Raw genomic sequence first — 18,215 nt, 5'->3', positions numbered from 1 at the left:
CTCCATATTAATCTTTTCTTATAGTAATAAATCTTACAAGTTACAATATCTGTCATGATTTGGTTCATACTAAATGCACTAGTTAACTTTTTTGCAGACCCAAATTGATGTTAATATTAATTAAGCATCAATTTTTGACCATGGACTAATTAGCTTATTAGTTATTACAGATACAGATATGAAATATACAAATATATTTCAATAATTCTTGAGGGGTGGTGGTAGTTAGGGCATATATGTAAGTATGTAACACATGAATATTTGAAATGTTGAAAAAATAGTTGTATTAAATCATTTCCTATTGAAAATATTATAGTTTATTTAGACCATAAGACTTTTAAAATTGATTATGAAATGTTGTAAACTATATTATATATTCCATATAATTGGGTGATATCAGACATTCTTAGTATATTTTAATTGGAAATTCGCCAAAATAAATTACATGTCTATATTTATAATAAAGTCGCTTCAATCGACATTGTTCCTTATGAACTACCTTGAAAAGTTGAAAGTCATACTAAGTTATCCCATAAACTGGCCAAAATTGGATACGCACTAGTTATAGTTGAAAAAATTTAAAATTTAAAAAACCTATCTTTAGGAAAATCAAAAATTTAATACATTAGTGATAGTTAACATTTTTTCTTTGGTTTTCTCACTTATTGTATCAGTTACTTTTCTTACAAGATCTTTTTGATAACTCTGAAACAAATTTAAAATTAATTAATTTTTTTTTGTATTACTAACAGCAATAACATGGCAATTTAATTAAAAGATTTATCAAAAACCCATGCCAAAGACAGTAATTTATTTAAAATACAAATGTGGAATATAGTAATACTTAGTCCAGAAATTGATGATTACATAGTGTGAAGCGGTATTTTCAAGCAAGTTATAAATTATACAACTTAGTAGAACATTTATGAAAACATCAATTTTTTAAAATAAATAAATAAATAAGCTATCCTAGTTTCAAGATAGTTGCTTTAAATTCATTTCTGTTGTGTTATATTTATTTTATCTTATAAAAGAAAAACTTCAAGATACCTTCAAATCACGGACTAATCTTAGTCTGTGCTTTAAATATATTGCTTTTATTAATTTGTATATGTGAGCTTAACACTTTTTGAAAGGCAGAGTTATCTTTGTATCATTAAATTACAAGCCTGGGCATAAATGAGTTAATGCAATTTAACTTTAATTTATTTTTATTGATTCAGTGAAGTTAATTTATAAAAAATTATAGTAAATATAATAAAATTATTATTAATGATGCATATTGCGTAAACATTCACTAAAAGAGAAAATTTAATAAAATTTAATTCTGTTTTCACTAACCAGAATTGTTCAATAAAAATAACTTATACCATACCATACCTAAACTATAAGCGACCGCGGCTCTCAAATAGCGCACAGCGATAACATGAGATCTACGGTTGGTAGGGGCCAAAACCTGGTAGTCCTAGTGTCTTAAGTTTTTAAATTAAAAATAATTAGGTAATGCTCATATATATATATAAAGCGTTTAGATTTATAAACAGCCAATATTGTCATTAACATTTATGATTTTTATTATTTTAAACCATATTACTGACTATTTAAATATATTTAAAAAAATATTTAGGACAACTATTAACTTTAAACTTTTGAAAATGTTTTCTATCAATAACTTAACTCATTTAAAAATTATGATTAATTGCCCAGACTTATTAAATTATTATTCAATCAATTATTTAATACTATTACTAAATTTATATATTTATATCAAATTATACAAGATAAAGTAAAGTTAAATTACCTGAATAAATTTATAACATTGAAACATGGAAGCACCAGTATAAAGTGTTGATAATTGAATTTGTTTCTCTTGAAGTTTATTAATGAAAGGTATAACAGAAGAGAGAAATTGATGAGGACCGTGTCTGGTTTTAAAAATGATAATTTTTGTTGTTGGATTACAATACCGAACTGAAAAAAATTAAAAACACTAAAATAATAAACTTTAAACAAAAATTAATGACAATTACCATTCACATGTTCAATAATTTTATCAGGTGTATAACTTATTCTAAAGTAAAAGTACTAAACATACTGATACAAGTTCTAAGAAAATGTATAATAACTGTCACTAATAGTAGGTAATTAGTAATTGTGATATTAAACAGATGTAATTTAATAACCAAGAGGGAGCAGTTACTCATATAGTATTCAAAGAGATTAAATGAATATATTATGAAAGATATTAGATTATGAAGATATATTGAGAATTTTTTTAAGAATGTTATAAAATTTTCAATGAATTGAGGTTTTAGATCACAAGTCAATAGTCTTAATAGTTTGTAATAAATATTTTTTTCTGCTAAAAGTTATAGCAATGGTTTATGTACAGCTCCGGATAGCCCGAATAGGTTAAGTACCGGACCACAAAGTTGTAGAATCTTAATTACCTTTGCCTTTACTGAAATGGGTTATAACAGTTAAGTTTAATACTTATTATACAAAAATATTGCCCAGTCCACAGTGTTTAACTCATTGGTTCTATCCTGACCTTGTTATGTACCATAGAACTGAATCAATGCAAGTTATTACAGGAGAAAGTGTGAGTTTATTAAAGTTTTACTCAAGGCGTAGAATTTGAAGTTAAGCTCTTAGATTAATTTCTGAGTTAATTTATTTACTGATTCATACTGATGTTTAATAAATGTTAAAAAGAACATTATATATTTAGTTTATTCTAATTTCAACTGTTAATTGTATGGGAAATAAAACAAATTGTATTTACCTTTAAAACATGTTTTAATAGCTCCAGCTCCAAAATCTCCATGTAATGATTTAATCATGTTCAATACTGTTATTTGTAATTCTCTATCAGAAATTTTAAAATCTAAATTATCATCTTCCAATGTTCTTAATTGGACAACCATGTAACTAAAAACGAGATATATGTTTTATGAAAAAAAATAGATACTTATAAAACATAAGGAAAATGTGTATATTTTTTTTTCTCTATTAATTAAGCATCACAGGTTATTAGATTACAAGTGTTCATTTTAACATAAAATGTATATTATATTAGAACTAGGTAGGTTATATTATATAAAGGTACATTTATATTAGAGACCAAGCAAAAATTACAAGCGATTGCTATTGAACAAACCAATGTAAACAGTCTAGCCGAACACGAATAAATGCATTTGTTCACATTTGGAAGTGTTCGGCTCAGGGGAAATCTGATAAAAATGATGAATATGTGTTGCACTGTGTTTGAATTAGTTTGGTAGCATTTGCTTGCATTTGTTCGTGTTCAGCCTCAAATGTAAACAGACCTCAAAGTGTACCTACTAGATGAGTCAGTCCAACTGTAATAACTATCAACCACTCTTTAATGTAGGTAAAACATTTTATAGTTAACAGCTGGACGGTTTACCTACAATACAATATAGGGTAATCATATTATTTTGATCTGTGAATGATGAAACAGCAATTGACAAATAATAGACTACACAACAATTATTTGAAGTCTTGATCTAGGATTTTATGTTGATATTAGTTATAATCTGATATATAAGTAGGTTGCTATGTACTAACCATATTTTCTACATTCTATTACAGGGGTAGGTATTCAACCATAGTGAATTTGAATATTTGATTCAGTATTCTTATGGTAATTAACTTAAAAAAAACTGATTTTCATGTATATCAAAACCTGACTAATTTTTATTTAATTGATTATTTTGATAATTCTAATTGCTTTTCAGCCTACTAGTTGAAAAATATTGCTTTTGTAGATGAATTTAAAAATTTAGAAAAAAAAATTCTTAAAATTAAATTTTAAAATTAATAGTAATAAGCTTTAACTTGGTTATATTCCAACAATTCAAAAGTTGATTAAGTAAACGCTGTTGATACTTAATAATTGTTTTCATAATTACCGGTTTTTATATCGTACCATCCTTAATTCTGGTTAAAAATAAACAACACTCATAATTATTAAGCAACAAAATTAAAACATTTTGACATTTGGTCCAGTTATCACTTATCATGTTATCAATGTATATTAATTTAATAAAAATAATAAAAATCGTATCATGATCTGATGATCAGTTAAAATTTGAAATTAAATTTTATGATGGTCTAAAATGTAACTTAAAATTTATCTTCGAACGACTGGAACGCCTGAACTATTGTTTATTACATTGTCTGAACTCAGAAAAATAGTTTTTGAAGTTTTTATTAAAATCATAATATTGGGATAATTTGCTAAATGTTAAGGGACGAGGACCTCTTTTTTTTACTGAAATCACGTAAAATAATAACCCTCATAGATGGCGTTGTTTCAAAATATTTTATTGGTTAACAATTTCGTGAAGAATTTGAAGTACATAATATGCTTTTTATTTGTTAATATTAAAGTGTTAAGTCGAAGATAGTTAAAACCTTAAGTACTTCCGATGTTAGATGATTACTATTTACTGATTTGAATGCATTTATGAATTTACCAGTATTTTATCTAGGTTGTGCAAAAAAAATATTCTTATATTTTAAATTCTGAGTGGAACGATGAATGTATTGATTTAACAATGAAGTATAGTAAAGTAAGATAATGCATCGCAGAAAATAAGGCAACGGAAAAAAGCTCAGAAAAAATTAAATATAAATGTGAACACATGATGTTCCTACACTCATGTCTCATACATAATTAGTACCTAATTAGTAATTACCATGTGGCGTGTACCTATAACAAAATATAATATATTATAATGAAAAGAATGTCATAAGTTATTATCATATGCAATTTTTATATAAATGTAGTGTATTTATACCTAAGATGTTAATGTTATACTTATAGCCCTGATATTTTTTGATTTATAACTTAACACTGTATATTATGTATAGATCAGTTCAAATTTATGTTTAAATTTTTTTTTTTATTAAAAGTTGTTTTCTACATATAATTAATAGTTAGGCATAAGCCATATTCGGACATAAAATTATTTATATTCGAAAATCTCCATTGAATAAATAGGTAAAAAAAAGTTTCTTATTAATTGAGTCTTCGCATATAAAATTACCTATATTGGCTGTAATAATTTATGGATTATGAATTACTAATTAAAACTAGGGTATACAGATTACAGGTAGATACATGTGGTCACAATCAAATTATTTTTCTGGGCTTTTTTTCCGCCTACCAAATTAATCAAATTCAATAATATTTAGACGAAAATGATCCAGATGGTCAAAGACGTGTGGAGTTAATAAATTCATTTTATTTTTCAAAAATACTATTCAGATACAACAATTGTTATGAATAAAATTCATGTTATTTTTTTTAAGGGGCCTCAACACTAACATTTATTAAGGAAAATTATATAGGCAATCTCTAAACTTCTGTTGTGGATGTGTTAGGAATTGTATACTCGTAAATGGGACATTAGGGTTAGTAAGTCAATTTAGATGGTTTCTGGGTACGACGCGTCGACGGCGCGACCCCGAAAACAAGATAAGATAATATTATTACGTCCCAATATATTACAGATTCTAAATGTTAAAGGAATCATCAAACATTTTTATTTATTAATTTTTATACTTACCTGCAGACTTTACCGTAATAATAAACTGCTTGATACCTAGTAAGTTATGGTGTGAACTTGCTGTGTCCATGGGCACCCACAGGTAACATTTTTGGGGGGGGGGTCAAAATAAAAAAATTCGGTAATAAAGCAATATTGTGGTAATATTTATTGAGCTACAAGTTCATAATATTTTTTTCCAGGGGTGGGACAAGTGCCCTGTCTTCCTCCCCCCCCCCCCCGGGCGCCCATGGCTGTGTCTGATAATCATAATATCACTTGACAGCGGCGATGGCCAGGCTGANTTTATTGAGCTACAAGTTCATAATATTTTTTTCCGGGGGGGGGGGGCAAGTGCCCTGTCCTTCCCCCCCCCCCCAATGGGCGCCCATGGCTGTGTCTGATAATCATAATATCACTTGACAGCGGCGATGGCCAGGCTGACAATGAGTTTAATACATTTTATTATTTCATTATATTTGTAATTGAAAATTGGAACTTATTGTTCATATAAAGAACCTTGTTCAATTGTAATTATAATATGTTTATTGATTATGCAGATTATGAATTATGATTTATTACAACTAATTGGCATTAGTTCAAATATAAGCAACCGAACATCATATTTATAACATAATATTTGAATAAATACAATTAAACATAAATTGAAATATAAATATAAATATAAAAAAGTAGAACAGAAAAAAATCTAAATATTTATACTAATTCCACATTTTTTTCTTTCTTCTGTTTTGCTTCCAAAATATAAGTAGGATTTCTAATCTGCATGCTTCTGGAATGTCTCGGATCAACTAGTTCTGGTAAAAGACCGTTAAAGAAAAAAATTTTGCAGCTTCGGAAACATATTATTTTCCCAAAATTGATCATCATTTTCAATAGTTTCGTATTTAATACCTTTTTTCCTCGTATATTAATATATTTATTTTGATATAGCACGACGACGTGATGGTTGAGAATGCTGCGTGGGGTCACTTTATGCACTTGCGAGTCGCAGGCACATGTCAAAAAGCTTGTTCGAAATAAATGAAAAGTAAAAATTTAGCTCTAAAGACAGGATTCTACTTTTAACAGTACGCTCCTATAAATACTCCGATTTAAGTTTTGAAAAAACTTATAAATTCTTAATAACATTTTCAAGGCATCGCTCGTGATACAATTTAAAAAATATTTGTAATTATTTAATTATTTTGACTTGAAAAGTTACAATTTTTTAAGTTTTGTAATCATTTAAAAAATAATATTGACAATAAAAATTCAAAATGTATCCCGACCGATGCATCAACCAAGTATTGAAAAATCTAAATCCGTTTTCAAAACTTATGGTTAAATTTACAATGTGTTATTTTCAATCAAAAACGGGCTGGTGCATGTAGAGGCCCCTTTAGTAGGTATTAGGTACTAGCCTAAAAATGTGGACAAATTTAGTAATATAAACAGTTAAAAGTGGCTTGGCTGCTACCAGTCGTGGAATGCCTAATAACCTAACCTATGTAACGGCCACAGCTACTAGCTCCCGGATGGGTGACCACCCGGGTTCATAGTAGTTAAAAACCTTGCCACACATACACGTATTTGCTACCTACCGTAACAACCCAAAACAAACGTAAAAACAACCTACAGTACCAACCTTACCCCTACCACAGTTCATAACCCTTACAACAGCTAATGGCCTTAGTCGCCGGGCTTAAGTTCAATAATAATAAAAAAAAAAAACAGTTAAAATATTTTCTGTCCCCTCACTCCTGCCAAGACGGTCTAGTACCGCCTATGGTCGCGGTAACTTAAGTCGGATTCAAAGCTCAGCGTCGCGACTGCAAAGGGGTTACAGACGTGGCTTACACAATCTATGGGACCAAAACTCCAAACAGACGATCAGGTTTTGCCGGCCGGTCGCCGTGTTCCTCCTAGCGCAGTAAATATGCCCCTGAGGAGGTGCACTGGGTGAACTGACCCTATGTATCAGAAACCGGACGGCACATGCCGGTCTACAAAAATCCAGTCGATTGTTTGAACCACTTTCTTTGGTGCCTAATAAATAAGTCTACAACGCGATTGAGCAAATTTGTCGGCAAATAAGAAGATGCACCTATATAGCATATAGAAATACAAATGAAAACATACACAATTGAGCATATGAGAAACTCCGTGATTCTCTTCTTTTTTAATTGCTGGTGTGAAATAGATAATAATAATAATAAATTAAATTGATATACATATACCTATATCATAATATCTGTTTCCAAGTTGGTTTAAATAAAATATACTATAGAGTAGAGATCTCGTATTCTTACACGATTTGGAAATTGGTGGAAAGCTTTTTTCGTAAAATTTTAAGTTTTTTGGTAATATTTTCAATAAAGCCGAGCTTGAATCACAGCTCTTGGCTCGTTAAGGTTTGATAACCTTTTTTTTTTTTTTTTCGAGGATTAGAGGAGGAACTATGGTGCCAGTACTTCTCCTTCAGTCTCCAAAAGGTTTGATAACCTAATAATTGGTGTAATTATATTTGAAAATAATAAATAAGTTATACTATTTTGGCAACGTCGTATATAATATTCTATGCTCAATCGTATGTTGCAAAAATGGTATATCGTACTTTACCTATCAACTTGTTTTATCTTTGTATAACAATAATAAATTCATTTCAATTTCAATATTTTTTTTATTTTAATGTTCAAACTCTATATTGTGCCTTGATGAACCTTTTTTTCATACCCCCTGTAAAGAAATTTTTACTTTATCCGCACGTACTATTGCAACACGTACGATTTTTTTTATTAAAATATATTACCTACATTATATTTTATTAGCTATAGGTACCTATAATAATGTGCTTTATTCATAATGCTGTATTGTCTTGTGTATTTTGAGTTTAATCTTAAGTTATATGTTACTACTAATTAATTATAAAGACTTTTTTATTATACTTTCTCCAATTAAATACATTGTTGGACTCAGACTACGTGGCCTGACCTAACCCGGAAAATGATCGGTCGCCGGTCAGCAACGAAAACTCACGCCATTGTAATAATATTATAATAGTACGGTGGATTTTATAATAAAAATTTCAATGAGAGCATAATAAGTAGGTAGATGAATAATCAATGTATTGCGACTTGCGAGTGAACTCCTCGGTGAAGGATTCTTAATCATAACAGTGAATCCAACAACTTGCGCCACACGAACTAGTGTAGGTATAGGTCAAGTATAAGTACCTACGACTAATTTTTTTATAAAATCAGTGACAAATTTGTTTGGTGCATAATGTACATATTGGAATATTATTATGATTTATGAACATATTGTAGTTCGTTATAACTAATACTTAATAGTGAGATACGGCAATAGCATATTGATATTAGATGCATAGACATTAGACAGTATATTATAGACCCATAAAGAAAGGAACTTATCTTTATAGGTCTATGATTTTGAAGAAGTTGTAGGTATATATATGCTGATATATTATTTCTGATATCTCTGATTCCGCTTCTGTTTATACTTTATCCGACCATCCATGTTTTTTGATTTACATAATTTTTTTTTAATGTTTATGGGCATATGTTACCTATATGGTTAATAATTTGAAATTTGAATTATTGTTATTAATTATAATAAATTCAATATTTTCTTTATTGATGGTAGAGTGAAATGGATGAGTATACGCATTGCAGCAATGGTACAATTCATGTCTAGAGAGAAAAATTCTTGAATGTAGGTACCACCAAACAAAGAACTATAAAATGAACCCTATTTTTATTTAACCAAATGGAAATTGCACTTGTGGCTGCATCTATATACAGTTATATTATAATAAATTTAAATATAAAATAATATATAGGTACCACCAATTTACAAAAAAAAACTCTCGTATGAGGAATCGAAGTCTAAATAAATAGCTACAAAGTAGAAGATAATAGTATATACAATTTTACATACAATTATAAAAAAAAGGAAAATATCATATGAACACCTTTTAAAAATGCATTTTTTTTTTTTGTTTTCTCAATGCATCTAATAAATTGTTTAATTGATCTTTACGGCTTAACGTGTCTTGTGAATACGTATTTTGGTTGTAGGATTTATTCGAATAATTAGTATCAAATCCTACATCATTCTGCTGTCAACTGCTTTGTATAAAATTATGTGCATTTCTAAAACATACAACATTAATTTAATATATAATTTATAAAGTACATAATCTAAAGTTTGATTTTCGAGTTTATTGGATGGGAAAATATGATCAATTAAAAATATTAATATTATATAAATAATATATATAACTAGAAGTAAATCTGCTATAACTAGATGATTTGATAATATATAACTACATAATAATCACATATTCACATCTTAATCATTATAACAAAGTTATGAATACAAAATAGATTGGTACTTTAAAAAGTAAAGATTTTTATACAACCAATTTATATACAAATATTATATATGATACCAACCTACTTGTTTTATATACAAGTCGTGTGATGCCATAATGAGTAATGAGTATATGTACAGCAATTTTACAACTTCTCATTAAAAAAAAACGATAATTATCTTACTTGCTTCCTTGACTATTTTTCAATAGATACGTATAAGAAGAAGCTAACACGACGCCGATTACCTGAAAAATATTAAGTTTTTAAATTTTAAGTATATATAAAGCTAATAGCTATACACTATAATTGTATTTCAGTTTCATACATAGCTATATTCTACATTACATAATTTCATATCATACTATATGTAAATAATACACTATACAAATATATAATTTTGTTTATCGATTTATTCATTCATTCTCAATATGAGAAACTATAAAGAAAATTGTAGGAGATTTATCTTTATTTTATTTATTAAAATAGTTAAGCTTACAGTTAAAAACGTTTGAGAAAACAAATGTTATAACTAAAGTATTTTTAAGCTGTTTAAATTGCCCATCACTAAAAACAGCACCTATTTCACACTATAGTCTATAATATTAGCTTTTTATGAAAAATGTGTAAAAAATTGATTTTTTTTAAAGATAGGTCTTATAAATATTGATACTTCTATTTTAACTAAAAAAAATAAGCGGAAAAGTAGATTACTGCTGTACAGTAGACGTCGAGTGTACCATGCAATGGTGGTTAAATGATTTTGTCAGGAGAGGGGGTATGTCACTGATTTTTTAACATACACCATTCATATTTAATTTATGGTTAGTGTTTTATAAAAATAAATTTGGTTTAATATAAATCAACTATATAATATACTTGTATTAAGTATTACGACTTATGACGAATAACTTTATATTTTATATCTTACCAATCGAATAGCATAGGTAACCAACAAGTAACTACTGAAAAAGGATGCAAAAAGTTCTAAAGTAATTTATTTTTATATGTATAGCCGTATACCTATGTAATAGCTTAATTATAATATAATACATAGGCGTAGGTTTATTATTTCTATAGTCATTATTACCTATGGGCTATGATTGGAACTGATAAAGAATTTTTCAATGTTTTATTTAAAAAATGGATTTCAATCTTCACGAGTAGTCGCTAAATGCCAAAATATAAAACACTATTTATTTAAGATTTTAGAGTTTAAACATAAACAATTTACTAAAACAAACGTAATTTATATTCAAATCGAATATAGTTTTCTAGTTTTCTATAAATTATTGTAGGTACTAAGAACATTTTAATTACCTGGAAAAGACCAAATGCCAAAGCAACATACATTATAATGGTTAATCTAGTTTTCACTCGATTGTTTAATCCATTATAGCATCCTTTTTGATAAATTATTCTTTCGTCAAACAAATTCCTGCATAATGCACCTAATTCAACTGGTAAATTTTGACAACATGAAACAGGAACTAGATTTTCTGGGAATATAATAGACCAATCTCTAGGTGCGTCTACACCACAACATTCTAGCTGTATTAAATCATATTAAACTTAAATTACACATGGTTGTTACATAGGTACCCAAATATTGTTTGAAATAAATTATGTTCCAAACGGTTCAATTTTCAAAAACGAACTGAAAATTGAAAGCATTCAAACCAAATCAATCGTCAAATCAATCAATTGAACTAAATTTCTTATGTATAGTTTACCTTCACTATTACCTCATGCCTAATCCAATTCAATTCAATTATGTTCACTATTTATTTTAATAGATTAATTTATTATTTAAATGTATACATGTAATTAAGTGATCGAATTGAAAATAATGCATATAAATTATGTAAAATGTTGTATAGTAACATAAGTTTTGAATTTCGATTCAAGTTTGAACAATCATTTAAAGTTTGGTAAACATAAGGTTCTTACTCTAACATTAAGATTCAAAACATTACTATTTAATAATTAAATGTATGAACATACTTTTCGTTGAATCGTAGACCACGACTGTCGATCAGTTTCATCAAATGAATATTTTCCCATGGACGTTTTTAGAGAATATCTTAAATTATTATTAAAATTGTCTTTAGATACTGATGACATAATAGATAATAATACTTCAATTACCAGAACCGATAGTAAAATTAATGTAAACTATAAACAAATATAACATTTAATTACTCAATAATATTCAATATACGTTTATATTATTATGGTTATTGAAATAGGTATCCCTACCACCACTGATAAATTGAAATTTTGTTTGTTAATACAATAAAATCCAAATATACATGTTGCTATAATACAGAAACCCAATATAATAAACAATATTGGAGGAGCCATAATTGAAGCACTTAAATAATTTGAAAAACGTCCCAAATCTACAATAACTATGATGCCAATTACTATTAAAGCCACTCCTGTAATCTAAACATTTAAATAGAAATTTTAAATATAGTAAATATTAGAAAACAAAGGTATCTACATATACTTTATTCAGTATTTTAAATATAGATTTACCCCATATATCACATTAAAGATGAGTAACAAATATTTTACAATATTAATACTTCCAGATTCCATTATATTATCTTAACAAATTGTGTATGTGTTCCTGAAATTGATTAACATATTATTCATTAACATAATTGTACCTACGTATAATATACGTAAAGAAATACATACAATTCTTTGTGTGCCTATGTGTGAACTACTAAATAAAAATAATGTGTACTTTTATGTGAATAATATTTTTAAGTAAGTTCTAGTAATGTACATTAAATATTTAAATCATACCAATAAAAATGTAAAAAAGGTAGTAAAAAATGATTTATAATTATATCTTATTCTCCGCGTCGTGTTGCTATTCAATTTAACAATACAAGTACCTATGCCTAGTTCAAACGACAATATTCGAATAGTGTACAAACAAAAATAAATTCGACGAAACAAAATATAAAGTACATCGGCACGTAGGCAGTTATAGCCACCAGGTGATTGACACATTTTTGATGTGTTAATATATGTATAACATATTATAAGCCTATAAAGGCTATACTAAACATTTATTATTCTTTTTTAACAACAGTTGTCTAGGTGATAGTAACTATACACACGTATGTAACAAAAATACCTACGTTAAAAAGAAAAATGGAAGTCAATAATATTAAGCTGAGTAATAATGTTATGTAAAAAAAGGTCAACACTTTTAAATTATTTTCTTCGGTAGGTAGGTAAGTGCTCTGTAAACTGCAAAGAGTATTACCTATCTTAAAATAACAGTTACGAGTTACCTATAATGTTCGAAATAGAGTATATAAAGCCAAATATTAGATGCCATGTGTATTTAAATATTTTGTAAGAATTTAGAGGTAAGAATGGCTAATAGTTTGGGAAAGCAGGTATAAAAAGAAGAACAGGATTAATTGACGAAAGTCGATGAACAACACGATAAAAAGATATTCCTTACTGTAGCGTGCAGCCCAAAAATACAAATGTTAAAATTATGTGACTACCTAGTTCAAAGTGAAAAATGTGAGACTTGTATAAATGCGTACGAATTTCACAAAAGATATTTTTAACTTCGCCCTTCTCGGCCACCCCACGTTTTATGTTTGACTATGAATATAATATACTACCTACATAGTGTATACAAAAGTGTACGGGAAGAGCGAATTTAAAAAAAAGTACACACGACATACGTGTATTTCTAATGAATTTTTAACTTTGACTGTGATTAAAATAATAAACCGAACTTGACTAGCAGATCGATACCTAATAATTAAGAAAAACAATTCCTATACCTATTGCCTATATAGGTAACCAAGAAACATATTAAACGAAGTATAGCGCGTCCTCCTTGTTTTCAGGCACAATTTACCCTTCCCTTTAGCCTTCACTTAATAGGTTCTCATTCCCTCTTCGACCACTGACAATTATCGGCCAGTACAGTTTTCTTTAAAATTAAAACAATTTAACTTAACAGTTTTTATATTTAATTAAACATGATTGTATCCAAAAGTGTAATTTTTAAAAAAATTTTGGCATTACTCTATACGACTATACTATAATACTATATACTACTATATATACTACTATATACTTTGGAGTGTTTGGACACATCAGTACAACTAATTGAGTGGCGTTCTACAATATATTATATAAAACAAGGAACAATAATTGTTTGTCTTCATTTCCAAAAAAACAACTATGAATGAAATCAAACTTAGGTACATTGAATAGTAAAGACTATAAATTAGGTAGTAACATTTTTCAAACAAAAATTAATTTTTAATTTGACTAACGTAGTAAGATAATATGTTAAATCATTTTATTAATTTCTCTTTCAAGCAAGTTGTAAATACCTAATAATTTTTATTAAAAAAATCACAACTTTGAGTACAATTAAATTTAATTAAATTGTTAAGTTTAGTTGTTATAATTGAAAATTTTAAAGAAAACTGCACTAACCGAAAAGGGGGCACACCCAAAATATAAATAAAGATGAGTTTATTTTTCACTTTAACGGACAACTCGAATGCCAACCATAGGTATCAACGATTGCTATGCTTTTCTTTCTGATTCAGACAAAGTATTCTAATCTTTCACGTGTTAAAGGTTAAGACATATTGTAGATTCCAAGCGGACTGTAATGATTTTATATAATGTGTTTCTGGTTTTTTTAATTTTTTCTGTCTGTACATGATAAGTAGTCGAAATAATGCTTTGATGTTCAACTTCTGCATCTTTTCCGATGGAAAGTGAATTTAGTTAGTGCATTTGGGCGGAGGTCAAAATGTTTAAAATTCCCAGTATACTGGGATATAATTTATTTATTCAAAAAGGCCCAGGAAAAATAAAAAAAATTTAGTAAAACTGGAATTTTTAAGCAAAATTGGATTTCAGTTTCTTCGTAACTCTAAAACCATTACTGTAAATAAATGCAATTTTCCGTGAATGTTTATATTAACATTTTCTCTACATAATGAGATTTCCAAAATTGTGTTGTTAAGCTATGTATAGGCATATGAATTTTTTGATCAATAATAGTTTTTTTTTAAATTAATGTTGATCAAAAAAAGTACGCCTTGTAAAAAAAATAAAAATTGAAAATTTAATATAAGGTTCCTCGTAAGTTTTTCTACCATTATTAATAAAAATGTCTACTGGAAAGTCAAATTTAATTTGTATGAGTGTTAAAGTTCAAATGTTCGCAACATTTGGATATTTACTCAACTTTTCGTGGAGTGATTTCCTTATTTCGTTGTAATTTAAAAACAAACAACCGGAGGAACTCGACACTTGCAATTTACAGTATATGTTTATTTTATAATTTTCTATGCTTTAAAAATAATAAAAATAAATAAGCAAGATTTATTTTGTATAATTATTTAAAGTTCAAGTGTTGACAAAATATATCAAATTTAAAATTTAAAACATGGCGTGGCCACATAAGTAATTTATTTTGTAACCCAAAAAGTATATACAAATACAGGTTTTTATAGTTATCTTCAGTTAAAAATTAGCCGAAATTACATATTAAAACATAGAATAACGATCTTACCATTTTCACAATGTGTTTTTAATTTTTAATTTTTTTGTGTATGTACACAATTAGTAGTCGAAATAATGCTTCAATTTTAAATTAACTTATCTGATAGGAAAGTGATTCTAGTTGATCGTTGGTGCACTCGGGAGTCAACATTCTCAGTAATTTTTAAAAACCATGGGGAAAAAAGCGGCTTAGTGGATTTTACTTTGATGTACATTATAGGTGTCTAGAAGGTCGCTGTAATGGACGTTATTTAATTTTAATTCAATGATATGGTACAATAGTATACGAAAAACGATTCTGATCGGAGACGGTATATCAGTCTAGAAATGATATATTGTTATACACTTATACCTATTATTATTAAGGCGGAAGCCTGTAAGATTAAGAACGACAAAAATCGTTATTTTTGTGTTAGTATGTAATTTCGTCCATAAATTCATTTTATGTCCATCAACAGCTTAAAACGAGTATTATTAAACGAGATTATAATTTAATTTTTAAAATTTTATCAAGTATATGAATTGATGAAATAAACATAATATGATGGTGTAAATTTCAAGTGTCTACAGTAAGTCGTTTTTGAATTACAATAAAATAAGAAAATCGCTACATAAGAAATCTAGTGAATCCAATGTTGTAAAAGTATAAAAACTTAATATGATTATAAAAATGAAATTTTAACTTCCAGTAGACATTTTTTTTATTTGATATAGGTGAGCAAACTTATAAGGAATCTTGTATTACATTTTTAAATTTTAGATATAAAAAGAAAAATTTTCATGAATTTCTAACTCAAAATAATTTACAAATTTTCGTGATTCTTACCTATTATATCGAAATTTGAATTACGGGCGCTCATAAAAAATTATTGTGGGCTAAACTCAACTTTTTTTAAAATATTTATTAACAATACTTTCGAGGAACCTTGTATTATATCTATATGTTAAAGTTTTTATTGAATTTAGTTTAAAAAAAAAACAAATAATAATCGAAAATTTCATATGCCTATAAATAGTTCAACACGAGTCAAAATATTTTGAAAGTTGTAAGGTGTACAGAAAATGGTAACACCAACATCAGTGAAAATTGCATGTATCTAGAGTCATTTTCTTTAGAGATTAGTAGTTATACTGAAAAACAAAATCAATTTTTTCGAAAACTAGTTTTGCGTAAAAGTTCAGGTTTTCCATAAATTTTTGTTTGTTTTTCCTGTCGCTCTGTAAAAATATTGGGAATTCCAAATTTCGGCCACCCAACAAGATTCACTTTCTTACCAGAAAAGTTGCCGTTGAAGAAAATAGAAGCACTTTTACTGCCCCAAATCGTGTAACAACAGACACACAAAAAAAAACATAAATCATTGTAAAATCAATACATTCATCGCTCCGCTCAGAATCTAAGAAAACAGTTTTATACACAAAATAAATTTTTGACAATAACGTTTTGTTTTTTGGTACCTATAACTATAAAAAAATTAACCCTAGCTATTTGTATTTATAGAATATTTTTATTTGTTTTTCTTTAATTATTGTCGATAAAATATTTTCTCTCGGCCGAAACACTTGAAAATGTAATACAAGATTCCACATAAATTGTTGTAAGTGAAAATTAAAAAAAATTCTCAAAATGACGAAAATTTGGAAATTATTTTAAATTAAAATTTCATGAAATTGTTTTATGTAGGTATAACCAAGATTTAAAAATGTAATATACGGTTTAATACAAGTTTTTATACAACTACCAAAAAAAAAATGTTTACCGTAGTCAACTTGATGTACTATGAGCGTTTAGAGTTAGGCATTTGATAATCTCCTGTAAATAAACATATTCTCAGAACAATTTTCTTATTTGTTGTAATACTTACAAAAAATCTGTCTGGGTGCTTTAGTGGCCAGGCTCACTGGTTATCCTATTCAGTGGTACCTACCCTACCCTTTTCGAAATTTTTTATGTACCAGTATAAGACAGGTTTAAAATGGTAATATTGCTTGCACCTATGGGGGGTTTTGAGGCTTCAGAAATACGTCTATGTGCGATTTGAGCCAAACAAAATATTTAAATATGTACTTACTATAATATAAATATAATATATATAATACACAAATACTGCACAATTTAAAGTTGAGTTTATACCTCAATTCCTCCCCCATCCACTAATAAAAGGGCCAGGGAAGTCTTTTGGTCTAGGTACCTAAATATAGTATCAAAAATAGATGCTGCCATTTATAAAAGCACTATTCAGTTGGTACAAGCATATTAGTTGTTTACATTTAAATATTTTAAATGTTCTGCTAAATATGTACCTACTTAGGTAAGTAGTAAGTACTCCATAACTTGTCAAAATATTCCGATTCAATGAAACAGAATTAGTCCATGATACTTAATGTTGTCTGAAAAAAATATTCTTAGTGTACATACTCGTAATCACTGCATATAGTAATTACAAAAAAATGCATAGGTACAATTTGCAGATGGAGATTAAATTGAGAAAGAAGACACTTTAAAATTTAATTCCAAAATATAACATAATTTTTACATCAAAAAAAATAAATAAATTTAAACTTAAATATGTTTATACTAACCTGACAAATGACAATATATATAATAAAGTAAAATTGAATTATATGATGTAATATTAATTAAGTTATAATGAAAGAAGTTGCCAGTTTG

At 27.5% G+C, this 18,215-nt stretch overlaps 2 protein-coding genes across 4 annotated transcripts; both read right to left on the bottom strand.

Annotated features, from left to right (window-relative positions):
* On the bottom strand, positions 1-4,049 carry LOC111029401 (ribonuclease P/MRP protein subunit POP5). The gene is made up of 4 exons (XM_022308386.1): positions 3,936-4,049; positions 2,786-2,931; positions 1,802-1,971; positions 1-705 (listed from the first exon to the last, which is right to left on the bottom strand). Exons 1-4 carry the CDS (start codon positions 3,953-3,955, stop codon positions 610-612), a joined length of 432 nt encoding a protein of 143 aa, XP_022164078.1. The 5' UTR covers positions 3,956-4,049; the 3' UTR covers positions 1-609.
* Positions 4,050-9,249: 5,200 nt separating this feature from the next.
* LOC111029393 (tetraspanin-9-like) lies at positions 9,250-13,807 on the bottom strand. 3 transcript variants are annotated; one of them, XM_022308372.1, is made up of 7 exons: positions 12,677-13,807; positions 12,512-12,605; positions 12,230-12,418; positions 11,975-12,145; positions 11,291-11,521; positions 10,055-10,218; positions 9,250-9,751 (listed from the first exon to the last, which is right to left on the bottom strand). In XM_022308372.1, exons 2-6 carry the CDS (start codon positions 12,572-12,574, stop codon positions 10,153-10,155), a joined length of 720 nt encoding a protein of 239 aa, XP_022164064.1. In that variant the 5' UTR covers positions 12,575-12,605; positions 12,677-13,807; the 3' UTR covers positions 9,250-9,751; positions 10,055-10,152. The 3 variants fall into 3 exon arrangements, with proteins under 3 accessions (XP_022164064.1, XP_022164063.1, XP_022164065.1); XM_022308371.1 differs by having other exon boundaries at positions 12,788-13,807; XM_022308373.1 differs by having other exon boundaries at positions 10,059-10,218; positions 12,788-13,807.
* Between the last annotated feature and the right edge of the window lie 4,408 nt (positions 13,808-18,215).

This window comes from Myzus persicae, unplaced genomic scaffold (genome assembly GCF_001856785.1).
Source record: "Myzus persicae strain clone G006 unplaced genomic scaffold, MPER_G0061.0, whole genome shotgun sequence".
NCBI classification, from domain to species: domain Eukaryota; kingdom Metazoa; phylum Arthropoda; class Insecta; order Hemiptera; family Aphididae; genus Myzus; species Myzus persicae.
Note: the sequence above shows the minus strand (reverse complement) of the source record. Positions and strands in the feature narration are given on the sequence as shown.

Excerpts from the sequence above, each read along its gene's own strand:
- LOC111029401 (XM_022308386.1), bottom strand. The coding sequence starts at position 3,955 with ATGGTACGATATAAAAACCG. Across the intron at positions 2,932-3,935 it reads ATGGTACGATATAAAAACCG|TTACATGGTTGTCCAATTAA; the intron begins GTAATTATGAAA and ends TCTCGTTTTTAG. Across the intron at positions 1,972-2,785 it reads TATTAAAACATGTTTTAAAG|TTCGGTATTGTAATCCAACA; the intron begins GTAAATACAATT and ends AATTTTTTTCAG.
- LOC111029393 (XM_022308372.1), bottom strand. The coding sequence starts at position 12,574 with ATGGAATCTGGAAGTATTAATATTGTAAAATATTTGTTACTCATCTTT. Across the intron at positions 12,146-12,229 it reads ATTTCAATTTATCAGTGGTG|TTTACATTAATTTTACTATC; the intron begins GTAGGGATACCT and ends ATTTGTTTATAG. Across the intron at positions 11,522-11,974 it reads GGTCTACGATTCAACGAAAA|CTAGAATGTTGTGGTGTAGA; the intron begins GTATGTTCATAC and ends GATTTAATACAG.